The sequence below is a fragment of the Gamsiella multidivaricata genome (genome assembly GCF_025024155.1).
Source record: "Gamsiella multidivaricata strain RSA 2152 chromosome Unknown BC939scaffold_85, whole genome shotgun sequence".
In the NCBI taxonomy this organism is placed as follows: domain Eukaryota; kingdom Fungi; phylum Mortierellomycota; class Mortierellomycetes; order Mortierellales; family Mortierellaceae; genus Gamsiella; species Gamsiella multidivaricata.
This window is the reverse complement of record NW_026251793.1, coordinates 1-13,472: the sequence shown is the minus strand read 5'-3', so window position 1 is coordinate 13,472 and position 13,472 is coordinate 1. Positions and strand designations below refer to the sequence as shown.

General features: G+C 47.7%; 4 protein-coding genes across 4 annotated transcripts; 3 read left to right on the top strand and 1 right to left on the bottom strand.

Moving 5' to 3' along the window:
* Nucleotides 1–543: 543 nt before the first annotated feature.
* On the top strand, nt 544–3,473 carry BC939DRAFT_313534 (protein phosphatase 2A regulatory B subunit). The gene is made up of 7 exons (XM_051551475.1): nt 544–953; nt 1,089–1,239; nt 1,346–1,630; nt 1,736–1,900; nt 1,996–2,257; nt 2,364–2,637; nt 2,883–3,473. The coding sequence occupies exons 1-7, from the start codon at nt 798–800 to the stop codon at nt 3,009–3,011; spliced, it is 1,422 nt and encodes a 473-aa protein (XP_051407846.1). The 5' UTR covers nt 544–797; the 3' UTR covers nt 3,012–3,473.
* Nucleotides 3,474–4,900: 1,427 nt separating this feature from the next.
* BC939DRAFT_464714 (MCM2/3/5 family-domain-containing protein) lies at nt 4,901–8,144 on the top strand. Its single transcript, XM_051557413.1, has 6 exons — nt 4,901–4,973; nt 5,064–5,160; nt 5,259–5,561; nt 5,677–5,861; nt 5,960–6,113; nt 6,213–8,144. The coding sequence occupies exons 1-6, from the start codon at nt 4,934–4,936 to the stop codon at nt 7,990–7,992; spliced, it is 2,559 nt and encodes an 852-aa protein (XP_051407845.1). The 5' UTR covers nt 4,901–4,933; the 3' UTR covers nt 7,993–8,144.
* A 2,003-nt stretch (nt 8,145–10,147) lies between these two features.
* Nucleotides 10,148–11,516, bottom strand: BC939DRAFT_464706 (uncharacterized protein). Its single transcript, XM_051557412.1, has 2 exons — nt 10,653–11,516; nt 10,148–10,628 (listed from the first exon to the last, which is right to left on the bottom strand). The coding sequence occupies exons 1-2, from the start codon at nt 11,442–11,444 to the stop codon at nt 10,350–10,352; spliced, it is 1,071 nt and encodes a 356-aa protein (XP_051407844.1). The 5' UTR covers nt 11,445–11,516; the 3' UTR covers nt 10,148–10,349.
* Nucleotides 11,517–12,833: 1,317 nt separating this feature from the next.
* Nucleotides 12,834–13,455, top strand: BC939DRAFT_464704 (uncharacterized protein). The gene is given in 3 exon segments (XM_051557411.1): nt 12,834–13,228; nt 13,244–13,399; nt 13,410–13,455. The coding sequence occupies 3 exon segments, from the start codon at nt 12,984–12,986 to the stop codon at nt 13,444–13,446; spliced, it is 438 nt and encodes a 145-aa protein (XP_051407843.1). The 5' UTR covers nt 12,834–12,983; the 3' UTR covers nt 13,447–13,455.
* The last annotated feature ends 17 nt before the right edge of the window (nt 13,456–13,472 follow it).

Here is a 13,472-nt window from a genome sequence, read left to right as displayed (position 1 = left end):
CGCTCATTTTGACGACACAATTCGTTGTAGCAGTGGATGGACCTTTTTCTTCACAACAATGCTTGGATCTATAGTGAATCGTCTATACTGCAGCACAGCTACAGTCCTTTTTTCTCTACGTGCTCTTCCACACTCTCGTATCAAGGACCTGCCTTCACCACTCCAGAGGAACGCGACATGTCTTTATTCCTTTCGTTTTTGCTCTTCCACCTATCCGTTAGTCGATTCTTACTGGTTATCTGCTGTAATGAATCGACTCCACCACTCCGTCTTGTTGGGCCTCTCGTAGATACACGGAGTGGGGTCGGGTTTACGACTTCGTCATGAGACAGCTGATTGTCGGGGATATTCTCTTTGGGGGTTCAGGCTTTGGTTCTCATCGTGTTCGTTCGATCTTCACCATCGTGAACATCAAGTGCGACGACAAAGGACGATGTAATCGCGCCAGGACTGAGTCACAGTGCACCACATACAGCAAACAAAACAGAAAGATGAGGACTACCTGTCTGCTTTCAAGCAACACTCCTCATATGGCTGCTGTTTTGGACAACGGGCACAAGGATCGATATGCAGACGATAAAAAGACGTCATACTTTTGTACAGACTGGACACAAGGTTCTTGCCTTGCGGGACAACTCCCCAGCGGGACTTGGACACCAAGTCCAACTGCACAAGCCAATGCACCCAAACCACTGCGATCGGCTGCAAAATGATATGGGTGTTCTTTCAGTGCGCCATTCGCGTTTGTCTTGAATGGATGTGCTCTTACGACAGCTCACTGGGCTTCATCCATCACTATGACAGAAAGATATATTGAGTATATTGACATCCATGCTTCTTACTTTCTCCACATAGCCGACATCATCTCGACAGTCGAGTTTGACCACACGGGCGACTATCTAGCGACAGGTGACAAGGGCGGCCGAGTTGTACTTTTTGAGCGAAACGAAGGAGTAGGTCCTAAGTGCAATACATAGCACCGTTGGCTTGTGGATATCTGTCTCTATGAGCTCCTTCCGTCGTCTTGGCCTGATGCTAATCTGCTCCCAACTCGTTCTTCCGCTCTGTATCCTCCTATCTCATCGTAGAAAAAAGGATGCGAATACAAGTTCCACACCGAATTTCAGTCACACGAGCCCGAGTTCGACTATCTCAAAAGTTTAGAGATTGAGGAAAAAATCAACAAGATCAAGTGGTGCAAGCGTCAAAACTCGGCCCACTTTTTGCTGTCTACCAACGGTATTGCAACGGGTTCTTATTAAGATAGGATTGAGTGCCAGGCGGCCATGGCTTTTTATGAAGTATTCATTTATATCTCATTATGTCGTGGAAATCGGAATAATAGACAAAACCGTCAAGCTGTGGAAAGTATTTGAAAAGTCTATCAAGGTCGTGGCAGAGAATAACCATGGAGATGGTCAGCATGTACCCGTCGCTGGAACCCCTCTCAGGCTGCCCAGGCTTACACACCACGACACTATTGTCGCAGCAGTACCTCGGAAGGTCTACGCGAACGCCCATGCTTACCATATTAACTCGATCTCGATCAATTCCGATGGAGAGACCTACATTTCTGCGGACGATTTGCGCATCAACTTGTGGAACCTCAACATTAGCGACCAAAGTTTCAGTAAGTGAGAGTTCTGATAATCCTTTGCAAGTGTTTTTATTTTGAAGAATGAGCTGGTATTTACCCTTCTGTTGTCTGAATTATCACTACCCTGTTCTCAACTAGACATTGTGGACATTAAGCCTGTGAATATGGAAGAATTGACTGAGGTTATTACCGCCGCCGAATTCCACCCTGTACACTGCAATCTATTCATGTACAGTAGCAGTAAAGGCACAATTAAGTTGAGCGACATGAGAGAATCAGCACTTTGCGACCAGCACGCCAAATGTGAGTCCATACGTTGTAGTGTAAAGGCCGTACGCCCGAATGAACATGAACACGAACGCTAATGCATATTGAATTCTTTCTGCTCTGCTGCTTAGTGTTTGAGGAGGAGGAGGACCCTAGTAACAAGTCGTTTTTCTCAGAGATCATCTCGTCCATCTCCGATGTGAAGTTTAGCAAGGATGGGCGGTATATTCTTTCGCGCGACTACCTCACCCTGAAGGTCTGGGACATTAACATGGAGAGCCGACCGGTGCAGACTATCAACATTCACGATCATCTTCGCAATAAGCTGTGCGATCTCTACGAGAACGACTGCATCTTTGACAAGTTCGAGTGTACATTCAGTGGGGACGGAAAGTATGTTACTTTCCATCACGATTGCCTTTCTATCAATCCTCCTTGAAACGCCCGCTAGTTTTTTATTAGGATTATTAACAGAATTTTATCTCTCTTAACACCTCAGCAATGTCTTGACGGGATCATACAACAACAATTTTTATATCTATGACCGTAACGGCAAGAGCGACGTGACGCTGCAGGCGGATAAGAGCGCGTTCAAGGCTAAGCGCGTTGGTTCCGCCAAGAACAAGATGATGCCAAGAACCAAGAATGGCAAGAAGGACGATATCAATGTTGAGGCGATCGACTTTACCAAGAAGATCTTGCACGCCTCCTGGCACCCAAACGAGAACTCCATCGCTATCGCTGCCACCAACAATCTGTTTATCTTTACGTATGTCGACCATTGCCATGGACTTCACAATTGAGTTATTGAATGCGACAACTGTGGCAAACTGAGTTACTAACATGAACGTTTTTTGCGCTTCCTTCATCGGTCCTGGCGAACTCTTTATTCTCTCTCTACTGCCTGTTCTTTCAGCGAGTAAATATAGTTTATTTTGGAGCCGTTAATTGACACGAGCCGTTTTGTTCTTAATAACCAATTATTGTTTATCCCAATTGTCCCTCATGAACTATCTAGGCTGTAACGTGGAGCAGAATCTCAGGATTTGTACAGAAATCAACCCCGCAAAAAAAAAAAGAAAAAGAAAAAAAAAGGACTATAAAGAAATTGTTCCACGAAGGACTTACTATTATTGTGGTAGACTAGACGGCGACTACTTGTCCTTGTTGGGTGGCATGAGTTAAGATTTGGCCGAGAGAATCATGCACTGAACTGCCATGGTACTTCGGTGGAATGTCATCACGCAATTTGTGGACACGACCGACAAATTTGTGGTTGGGGTTGTTTATTGAGCATTTCTGAAAAAGACGATCAGATTAGATTAGATTAGATTGAATCTAATGGCCGCACTGTCCTCCGCATCGCGCGCCCAAAACGATCAATCACTTGTAAAACACGTCCAAGGCGTCTGTTCGGCGACCTATTGATTCAACACCTTTTTGCAAGGCGAAATGGCGTGCTTGAGTTTCTTGGTCTCCTCCGTCTTGTCGCTGTATGAAACTAAGATTGCATCAAAGCCTTTTGTTTGATCATGAGGGTTCAAAGATTCCTCGCCAGATCACTCGGCTACTGCTCTATGTCGCGCCAGTGGCAGGACACTAGAACCTAATCAGGTCGATCCCAATGGTCCATTCTTCCGATGCGATCCTATTGATCATGAAGGTGGAGAATCACCTTGGTTACCAAGACCGTGCTAAATACAGAGGGAAAGTCAACTTTCATATCTAGGGCAACTTACTTTGATGACGGGCTGTACAGTACATGTGCGTTCCAAATGTCACTTGGACCGTCCGAACAAGTTGCGTAGCTTTCGGATTCCTGTGTCGAATGCCAGCACTTTCAACTGCAAGCCATCTGTCTAAAATGAATGACACTTTTAACAAATGTCGCTTCTTGTAGACGCGCCAACTACTTCTGGTGCTTCGCATCCGATTCAAAGCAACCATTAGACTGACAAGGAGCCTACCGTGAGCCATATCGCCTAGGGTAGCTTCGAAGTCCTTTAATTTCCATCTGCTCCATGTTCTCGGTCTGAGCGCTCCCTTTACGTTTCTAAACTTGGTGCGGGTGCACAAAAGAAGGTCGCGTTCTATCAAGCCTCTGCATACAGCAACAGTGGAGATTACTATACCTACTTTGAAAAGAATCCACAGCTAATATATTCTTTTTCTCACTTTCCTTCTCTCCCTTACTCGCTCAGTTTGCATCTACACTCCGGTAGTCCTACTCGCACATTCAGACACAACACATCACCTAAGGCACTGGCCCGTGTTTATGTTGTCGTCCTGTCCTCAGGTCGTAGCTGCAAATATCGCCTGTATATCACTCACATTCCTCCTTGCGGGTCCTCAACCACGCACCGCTATTGCCCTTATGTATCCTGCCGATTTTACAACATGCTCTCCACTATCACTATGAGCCTTGCCTCTTCCTCCACCAGAAACACTGCCCTGACCTTGGGATCAAAGAATGGCTTCAGAGATTCGCCCACTATCACCACTACCGATACCCAGGCACATAACGCACCAGTGACCTACCTCACCAATGTAATCTTCGATACAAAAAAGGGTCCCTATGAGTGCAAAGAAACGCGTATTACTAGCAAGGAGCCCGTGCTTTAGCTGCTGTCTATATTATGCGTGTCAATGTGTCAGATGTGAATATTCTGTTCTAGGAAAAGCTCAAATCGCCAAATAGAATGAGACTTTCAATTCCAACCCTTTTCTGAAGGACACGTTCTCTGCAACCCTGGCGAAGGAATTACCATTTTATAGCCGTGTTTTGATAAAAAGGTCGAACTCGCATCTGGTGGGTTGACCCTCCTTATGGAACTAGATATTGCCAATGTCGTGAAAGAAGGCAGTGAGCCCAATGGGCCCCCATATCGATGGCAGCATTGAATGACACAGAACCAGAGTGGTTAGAAGTGAATGGTATCTTTTTTTTTATAAAGAGGAGTGAGGGGTCGAGTGTCAGGTGACGACTTTGAACTATTCAGCTGTGCCCAGGTAGATCAACATCACACCTCGTTTGTTGCCCATTGCACTACTCCTGCATGTCGTTTCGAAATGGTTCCTCAAGAAACCGAGAGTGAGGAGCATTTTAGAGGTACCAGGCATCTTTGCGTTCGCTGACGTGTCCAAGACTGCTGTATGCTGTTTCTGGAGATTCACGCTCAACTGAACCATACCTCAACAGCTGCGCTCAAACAGGCCATCCTCGATCGGCACTATGAAGAGATCTGCGATATCTTGTTTGCCGTGGACACGACGCAGCATTACTCTGTCGTCATAGAGTAAGATAAAGTCTATATGCTTGAGCATACATCCTGGTGATATCTTTATGCCACAAATCCACTCCTTACACACAGATGGCCGTTTGCCTTCGATCTAGCATCATGGCCCTGGTCGACTCTGCCTCGGATTCGCAGCTCTGGTCTCAACTCGCAGCCTCGCCTCACACAGTCCTTCCGATTCTCGATTCTGTTCTTCAGGATGTACAGCTTGAATTATTCAAGATTAACAATGACCCAAGCAGTCAGGATGGGGTGGTAGAGGGCGAGAGAACACCTATGTATCTTAAGCCGAAGTGCTCTGCACGAGTGATGGGTTTACCGGCAGCAGAGTCCCGGAGAATGACAATCCCAAATTCAGCGGACGTTGGAACGTTTTTATCAATTACTGCAACGGTCATTAGGTATATATGTACACTAGGAGAATGTTGTTCCTGATATGTTACATGCTCCGGACCTTGTGTAAGGTCTTGCTCATACTAAAGTCGCTTGCTTTATTCTCATCAACATGGCGGGTAGAACGGGTGTCGTCAAAATGCTGGAGAATTCGAAAAGATTTTACTGTCCGACATGCAAACAGCAGTTTGAGGTCCTGGCCGATGTGGAGCAGTACAACCAAGTTGTCCAACCAACAAAATGTCAGGCAACGACGAATGTGCGTCCTTGTACAGGGAACCGATTCCGATTAATCGAAACCCCACCAGGTACGGATATATCTACGATGGAACAAGGCACTGGAACGTATCATGCAATATAAGGAACTAAAGGGTCTCATGGACCTTGTGTCCTTTTCGCGTAATAGGTCAATTGCCTGAAGGCTGCCGTGATTATCAGGAGATTAAGATTCAGGAACAGACTAACAAATTGACAATGGGAACTATCCCAGGATCCATGGTTGTCATTCTTCATGACGACCTTGTTGATCATGCCAAATCGGGAGACGATGTAACGATCACGTAAGGAAACGGACATATCGGCGGCAGCGGCCATTCTCTTCTTTGTTTAACCATCACATGGCGTTATTTTCCTAACCGAAATATACTCCTTGACTATAGCGGTACGGTGATTCGCAGATGGAAGACGCTTATACCTGGCGAGCGCTGCGATATTGAACTCGCCCTGCTCGCCAATCACGTATTTATCCATAATGAACAGCGCGTCGGCATCGGGATCGCAGATGAGCAGCGTGTTGAATTCGAGCACTTTTGGGAGCAGGCACGCTTGCCTTCAATCAACATGCCCTTTACTGCCCGCAACAAGATCCTGGCGCACATCTGTCCCAAGGTCTATGGACTTTATATTGTCAAACTCGCTGTCATGCTGGTTTTGACTGGAGGAGTTCAAAAGGTCGACCAATCGGGTCTCAGGGTTCGAGGTGAGCCCCATTTGCTCTTGGTGGGCGATCCGGGTACTGGAAAATCCCAGTTTTTGAAGTATGCTGCGGAGCTGAATCCGCGATCTGTGCTCACGACAGGGATTGGGAGCAGCAGTGCAGGATTAACAGTGACGGCTGTGCGGGACGGCAACGAGTGGCAATTAGAGGCTGGAGCACTGGTTCTGGCGGACCGAGGATTGTGTTGCATTGACGAGTTTGGAGGTATGAGAGAGCACGACAAGACGGCGATTCATGAGGCAATGGAACAGCAGTCGATCTCGATTGCCAAGGCGGGAATTGTCTGCAAGCTGAACACGCGATGCTCAGTGATTGCTGCCACGAATCCAAAGGGGAAATATGACCCAGACCAGTCGGTGTCTATCAATATCGCCCTGGCTAGTCCGCTGCTGAGTCGATTCGATATCGTGCTTGTGCTGATGGATACGGGTAATGCAAACTGGGATCAGAAGATTTCGTCTTATATCCTGGATACACGGATGAAGATGGACGGGTATGCGCCGAAGAAGAAGTCCCTATCGAGAAAGGAAATTATTAGGAGACGAAAACGACTGAGGAGGATGAGGCGACAGCGTGAGATGGAAGCAACCGGCGAAGTTCCTCAGAATGGCGATGGCGAAGTGGAAGATAGTCTTGAGGACGATGAGCCTAACATTGTCGAGGACGATGAAGAGGAGGAGGAGGTAGCACCAGCAGGAAAGGAAGAACCATGGACCCTCGACAAACTGAAGGCATATCTGATTTGGATTAAAACCACATTCGAGCCCAAACTTACCCCGCCGGCGGAGCAGGTCTTGGTGTCGTACTACCAGCTACAACGAAAAGCTGACCTTCGGAACGCTGCGAGGACAACTATCCGTCTTCTGGAGTCCTTGATTCGTCTGAGCCAGGCCCACGCACGCCTCATGGCTCGAAATTTTGTCACGGTGCAGGATGCGATCGTGATTGTGTCGTTGCTGGAAGCCACGGCGCAAGGTGGAGCAGCCATGCTGGGCGGGATCAATCCCCTGCATGCCAGCTTTCCCAAGAATGCTGAGGATGAGTATTGGAGACAGGAAGAAGTCATGCTGAGCCGCTTGGGTTTGTCCCATTTGGCGTCGCGACCGACGCTGGAGGGCAGCCCAGCGGCAGAATCAGATGGTGAGGAGCCAACAGATACCAATGTTACGCATGATGGAGTATCTAGGCCAAGGCTGAAGCGCACCCGAACGCCGGAAGACGGAGATAGAGAAACGAGTCGGTACTTTTCCAGTCCGCACCAAAGTGGCAACCTTAGCGGAAGTATGGTGCTGGATGATCAGGCAGAGACAGAGTTGTTAGAACGGTATCGACGTGAGGATAACGATGGCACACTTGCAGAGTTGAAGGAGGAGCCATTGATTGATAGACGCGCTAGCCGACGGAGGGCCGCTGCTACTGCTGCTACGACGGCGGTGGATTGAAAGGGTAAAGGGGCTGTGCGCGAACAAAATAGCTTGTCGGTGCGGCGGCCTGATCATGAGCATTTCAGGAGTACCAATAACGCGGTCGAGGAGAAAGAAGTAGGGACGTTTCCGCATGTCTATTACATTTACAATAAAAGATTCTACTCAACAACCTGGGTTGCCAGTCTTATTTGACAACCCATCCAGAAATCCGTGTGGAATCCGAGTCTATGGCCTAACTAAAACCTAAATGCTTACCACAGAGGCTGTACCTCATAACGTCTCCTACAAGCAGCATAGCTACATGCCTACACCGACACAGATATTCTGGTTTCATAGTCGCTGACCGTATGGGCAAGTACCGCGCGTGTCTTGCTCGCTACGCGACCTGTTGCGCCGTGGCGACTTTTAGTCTGATCCTTTCACTTTTAGGAACTTCAGACCTCCCGTTCTCTCCATTACGTCCAATCTCAAACGATCCTAATACTGACTCAGCAACCGCTCGTCCGCCATTCTTGATAACCATTGCATGTTCAATGCTAACTCCTGCCGCTTAGATCGTCCAGAGGTAATCCCGCTGCTACCTGTACCGCCTGCTACACCGAAGGTCCCACACCCGGCGCCTCCCTTAACACGTTTGCTCACCGCAGTTATCCCTAAGCTCTTCTCCCATTTAACAGTAGTGTCGCATCTCACATTCCAGACTTTTGTCCTCCCAACGTCTTCTATCGCCTCGACGAACTTCTCCACCATAATTGCTGCGATCGTTCCCGTAGTCTTGAAAAGGCATTTCCACTTATCCACCATAAATTTTGGCACCAACCCATGATAAAGATCCTGCACTGTCCAGTGCTCATCATCCTCCACTGCATAGTCCTCTTCTCCTAACAGCCTTAATGTGCCCCCAATCGTCTCCAATGTCTCCCATATCCCCGCAGTGCTTGCTCTTGAAAAGGTCGGTCCGCCACCCATATTCACTTTTCCTTTTCCTTTTTTCTTCTCCACCTTCTTCTTCCATGCTGTTACCGCTCTAGTGTGCGTCCTCTGCCCCACCGTAAAACCTAAATGCTTACCTCTTCGGTAGATGCATAAAATATTCTATAGTCCTATATCACTTTTTGGCTAACGTTGGTCCAAAAGTGATTTGCCGCAATTCTGTTGGCAAAACGAGGGCTCATGACCTCTGTAATGGAAAACGTAAGTCAAGCTTCCTTTTTTCTTCCTGCAACCTCCCATGGATGCATACGTTTCTGATTACATAGATAAGGAAGAATATAATCTCACGGGGGTGAGATTTTATTTTTACACCCCCTGTGAGATTATCCAAAGCACATAGTGAAATTTTATTCTTACACCCCCCGTGAGAGCTCTAATCTTACACCCTGTTATTTTATGGCGAACCAAAGATAATCTCACGGGCATACAAAAAGCATAATAGACGCATTTAGATTAATACCTCAGTGCTTAAGCACCTGACACCCCGTTATCGTCGCCCAGGTGTGTCAAAAGGGCAAACTTCAGTACATCTCTCTCTCTCTACCAGTGCCCACTTTTGTACACCTCTCTTTCTATACCAGCCCGCACTTTTTTTCCTTCTGCCCCGACCACGCGCCATCGTACCCAATACGTAATTGTTAATAGATTGCTCTTGCTCCTATCACACATCTAATTCGTTTAAGGATCCGGATCTTTTTAGCCATCGCTTCCTTGATATAGGCTATAGTTAAGCTCCATTCTCTAATACCAGGCTTGTTACACTCTTAACACACCTGGGGCGACGCACTAAATTGCTGATTACCAGTAGTGCGGTGATAACAGGGTGTCCTACTAGGTCTATATGTAGATTCACATATCAGTTTCCTCGTCACTGGAGAATCTACCCCTTTGTCCAATCCAATATGAGGCAGGATTGAGCCAGATTCCACTCCGAAGCTGAATGACGAGGTGCCATGGAAAAGAGAAAACAGACACTCGTTTGTGATCATATTGGAGTAGTACTTTACGACTCAAAATCACTATCGTGGATCATTGCAAAGGTTTAATGCTAGATTTAGTATGCTATGGTGTAGTCAGTGCTTCGCCCAGTTTCTACAATATTCCAGTGCACTGTTGACACCGATGCAACTAGTATATAAACCCTATCTACGCATAGAACTAGGTAGCAGCATTCGCCCAATAAAATACCCTTTTCACCCTAGATCCCTCGACACTCCAGATATTCCAATCGTTTGCAAGTATGCCGACGCATAGGGAGTTACCTAGCTTTCACTATTGTGGAAAATGATAAGCAAAGCGAGACCAAGCGCTTTCCCGTTCTACATCTGCCCAATTTTTATATCGATCTACACTCGCTCCACCAAACCGCCATTTTTATTTTACTTATTTTCAGTTGGAGACATACGACTAGGGGGCCTGAATGTTCCAAAGCGAGGGGCACCAGAGCGCGTTCTTTTTCTACTTGTAGAAACCGGACTGGAAGGTCCGGTGTCAGAAGCAGAAGCAGCTTGCGCAGCTTGTCCCTGCCCTTGACCTGCTGCCGTCTGGGTAATAGGGCCCAGGATCCGTTGCTCTATGGCCGCCATCAGCGTGCGTTGTTCCTCTTGAAACGCCATGGTTTGCATGCGCTGTTCCTCTTGAAACGCCATGATTTGCATGTGCTGTGCTTGTTGCTGTGCTAGTTGCTGTGCTTGTTGCTGTGCTTGTTGCTGTGCTTGTTGCTGTGCTTGTTGCTGTGCTTGTTGCTGTTGAAAATTTGCAATGGCCAAGATCTGCATGAACTCTCGGATAGTTGCACCAACCACTCTTCCTGAATCAAATGTCATTGAAGTAGCCGAAATATCGTTAGTGTTGAATATGAGTGCATTACTGCCGCTAAACGCCTCATCGCCTTTGTCGTCCCCATCATTAACTTCGTCATCAGATGTACCTGAGGCATTGACGACCTCCAAATCATCAGGAAGAACTTTAGTGCTGTCAATAAGTTGAAGCCCTGGAACATTAGTCGGGATGTTGGAATGGGTGCAGACCCGCTTGTAATGCTTGCTCAGGCTATCCCTTGTCAGGAATGGCTTTCTACAGACGCAGATGAAAGTCATACTTCTATCCTCGCGCCTTTCAAATTGGACGAACACATTTAAAAGGACGTTTTTCACTTGGACTGGCACCGTTGAGTGAGACCGAAGCAAGTGGTCTTTTTCTGACTTGGTCAATGGCACAGGCCTGTCCTCATCCCTGACCGGGAGATCCTGTTCAATGCGACGCTCGTATGTCTGGATCGCCGCTTTCTTGTCCAGCAGTCCCTGGATACAGTTGTAGAATGTACATTCGTTTCTCTGTGCCTTGATCATTGTAGTTAGCGTAGCGTGCAGTGGAATGCTGGCGAGGAAGGTAATTTGCAACAGTGATGTTGGTTGTAGAGTATTAGAGTCTGCACAGAGAAGAAAGTTGCGAGAAAGAGTGCATTGCACCATGACCTCCACCTTGCATGGAATATATAGCTCGCCTCATAGTCTATAAGCTCTCTTCTTGACAATATCACCATGACCATGTTGTGTCATTATCTCTCTTCGTCCAATTGCTTTACGCCCATCTGCAGCTTGTGCATTTGCTTGTCTATTTGCTTGTCTATTTGCTTGTCTATTTGCTTGTCTATTTGTTTGTGTATTTGCTTGTCTATTTGCTTGTCCTTTTGCTTGTGCATTTGCTTGTCTATTTGCTTGTCCTTTTGCTTGTCCTCGTGTCTATGCCGCACACCTGCAGATCCGTCTGCAGCTTGTACATTTGCCTGTTCATTTGCTTGTCCATTTGCTTGTGCATTTGCTTGTCCTTTTGCTTGTCCTTTTGCTTGTCCTTTTGCTCGCCCTTTTGCTTGTCCTGTTGCTCGCCCTTTTTCTCGTCCTCGTGTCTATGTTGCACCACGATATTATTGTCCATGACACGATAGCATCCACTAATCGATTCCAAATGTCGCTCCACTCCTTCGCCATTGTATATGCTGTCTTTCGCACACGGTTGGTGGCATGTGCCTTGACGTCTGGAGAGAAGACCCTTGACTATAAGTGGGTCCTAGAGCAATTGCTTATTGCCACAAGACAGCTTGCACCCAAGGCTATCATGGTCGATAAGGACGCAGCAATGGACGCAGCCTGCGCGTACACACTTCCCCGGACGCAGGTCATCAATTGTTTGTGGCATATGTGGAAAAACATTCGCCTTCACCTGCACGGGCCTTTGGGGGATAGGTGGGAGATGTTTAAGCGCGACTTTACGGCTGTCAACCGCTCTTTCATCACCAGTGAGTTCGATGCGAGATGGCAGGAGTTATGTCACACGTATGAGGATTGTGATGGGAAAGTCAGCGAGTACCTCCAGCGGCTCTATAATGACCGTTTCCGATGGGTCTGGCCCTGGGTGCATACCTCTTTCACGGCCGGGAGACAACCCAGCGCGTCGAGAAAACTCACCATCTGCTGAAGATGCTAGAGCTCAACAGTAAAACATCGTTGAGCGACGTCCTCAATGCCACCAGTGCAAGGATCGAGTGCGAGCTTTTCAAGGCAAACTACACCGAGGATGCTGAGGGCAAGAAGGCACAGGCAGAGGGATCCGCACGCAGCCTGAGCCCTGGCCTGACAGCAGCCATGTTTCCTAAGATCGTCCAGGTGAACAACGACATGTTGGGAGGGTTTGCGCGCGACAAGATGCGCAGAGAGATGGACTGGTCATTCGCCTACGACTTCAACCCTTCTGACCACCAGGCTATCCTGCAAAAGCACTGCTCAAGCAACGACAGAATGGTAAGGATGTGCCGCACGTTTCCTTCTACCCTTTTATCCTCTTGGTACGACTGATGCTGATTGAATCCATTTGCATAGGTCGATCGAACTGGGAAAGCCCTCCGCGAGTCTTCTCTGGCATCACTACTCTCAAGACTGGACCCAACCGAAATCATTGCTGTCTATTCCATCCATAACAAGATCCGTCGCAGTCAACAGGAGTTCGTTGTGGTTATGGTTGGTCATTCATATTTTTGCACCTGCCTCTTGCTGCAAAACACGGAGATTGTGTGTAGGCACTTCTTTTGCGTGATGCAAGGGGACAGCAGGTGCAAGTATAGGATCAGCCTCGTTCTCAAGCGCTGGTTCAAGGAGCAGTGGCAGGATCTCGAAGATTTCGAGATAAAAGTTGGTTCAGAGCTCTTAGTCGCCTACCCGCATCACAGTGCCTCCATCAGGACCGAGGATCACCCCACCAGGACTGAGGATCACCTCGCCAGCACTCGTACGAGGAGTGTGCACACCTTGTTCTCTACAGAATCCTCGGCATCACAGCCAAGGAAGGAAGAGCGACTGAGGAAGAAGCGGTACGCAGATGTTGCAGGGATAGCGAGAGAGCTGGCCATAATGGGGACAACTGATCCAGCAATTCATGATGAAGCGATGCAAACGCTCAACAACCTCTCAATCTCGCTAAAACGGAGACAGGGGCTCATGGAGCTA

Bases quoted from the DNA above. Each gene is read 5' to 3' on its own strand.
- BC939DRAFT_313534 (XM_051551475.1), top strand. From the start codon at position 798: ATGACAGAAAGATATATTGAGTATATTGACATCCATGCTTCTTACTTT. The intron at 1,901-1,995 runs GTGAGTCCATAC...TCTGCTGCTTAG, and splicing joins TTGCGACCAGCACGCCAAAT to TGTTTGAGGAGGAGGAGGAC. The intron at 2,258-2,363 runs GTATGTTACTTT...TTAACACCTCAG, and splicing joins ACATTCAGTGGGGACGGAAA to CAATGTCTTGACGGGATCAT.
- BC939DRAFT_464714 (XM_051557413.1), top strand. From the start codon at position 4,934: ATGGTTCCTCAAGAAACCGAGAGTGAGGAGCATTTTAGAG. The intron at 5,161-5,258 runs GTAAGATAAAGT...CCTTCGATCTAG, and splicing joins CATTACTCTGTCGTCATAGA to CATCATGGCCCTGGTCGACT. The intron at 6,114-6,212 runs GTAAGGAAACGG...CCTTGACTATAG, and splicing joins GGAGACGATGTAACGATCAC to CGGTACGGTGATTCGCAGAT.
- BC939DRAFT_464706 (XM_051557412.1), bottom strand. From the start codon at position 11,444: ATGGTGCAATGCACTCTTTCTCGCAACTTTCTTCTCTGTGCAGACTCT. The intron at 10,629-10,652 runs CTAGCACAGCAA...CAAGCACAGCAC, and splicing joins CACAGCAACAAGCACAGCAA to ATGCAAATCATGGCGTTTCA.
- BC939DRAFT_464704 (XM_051557411.1), top strand. From the start codon at position 12,984: ATGGTTGGTCATTCATATTTTTGCACCTGCCTCTTGCTGCAAAACACG.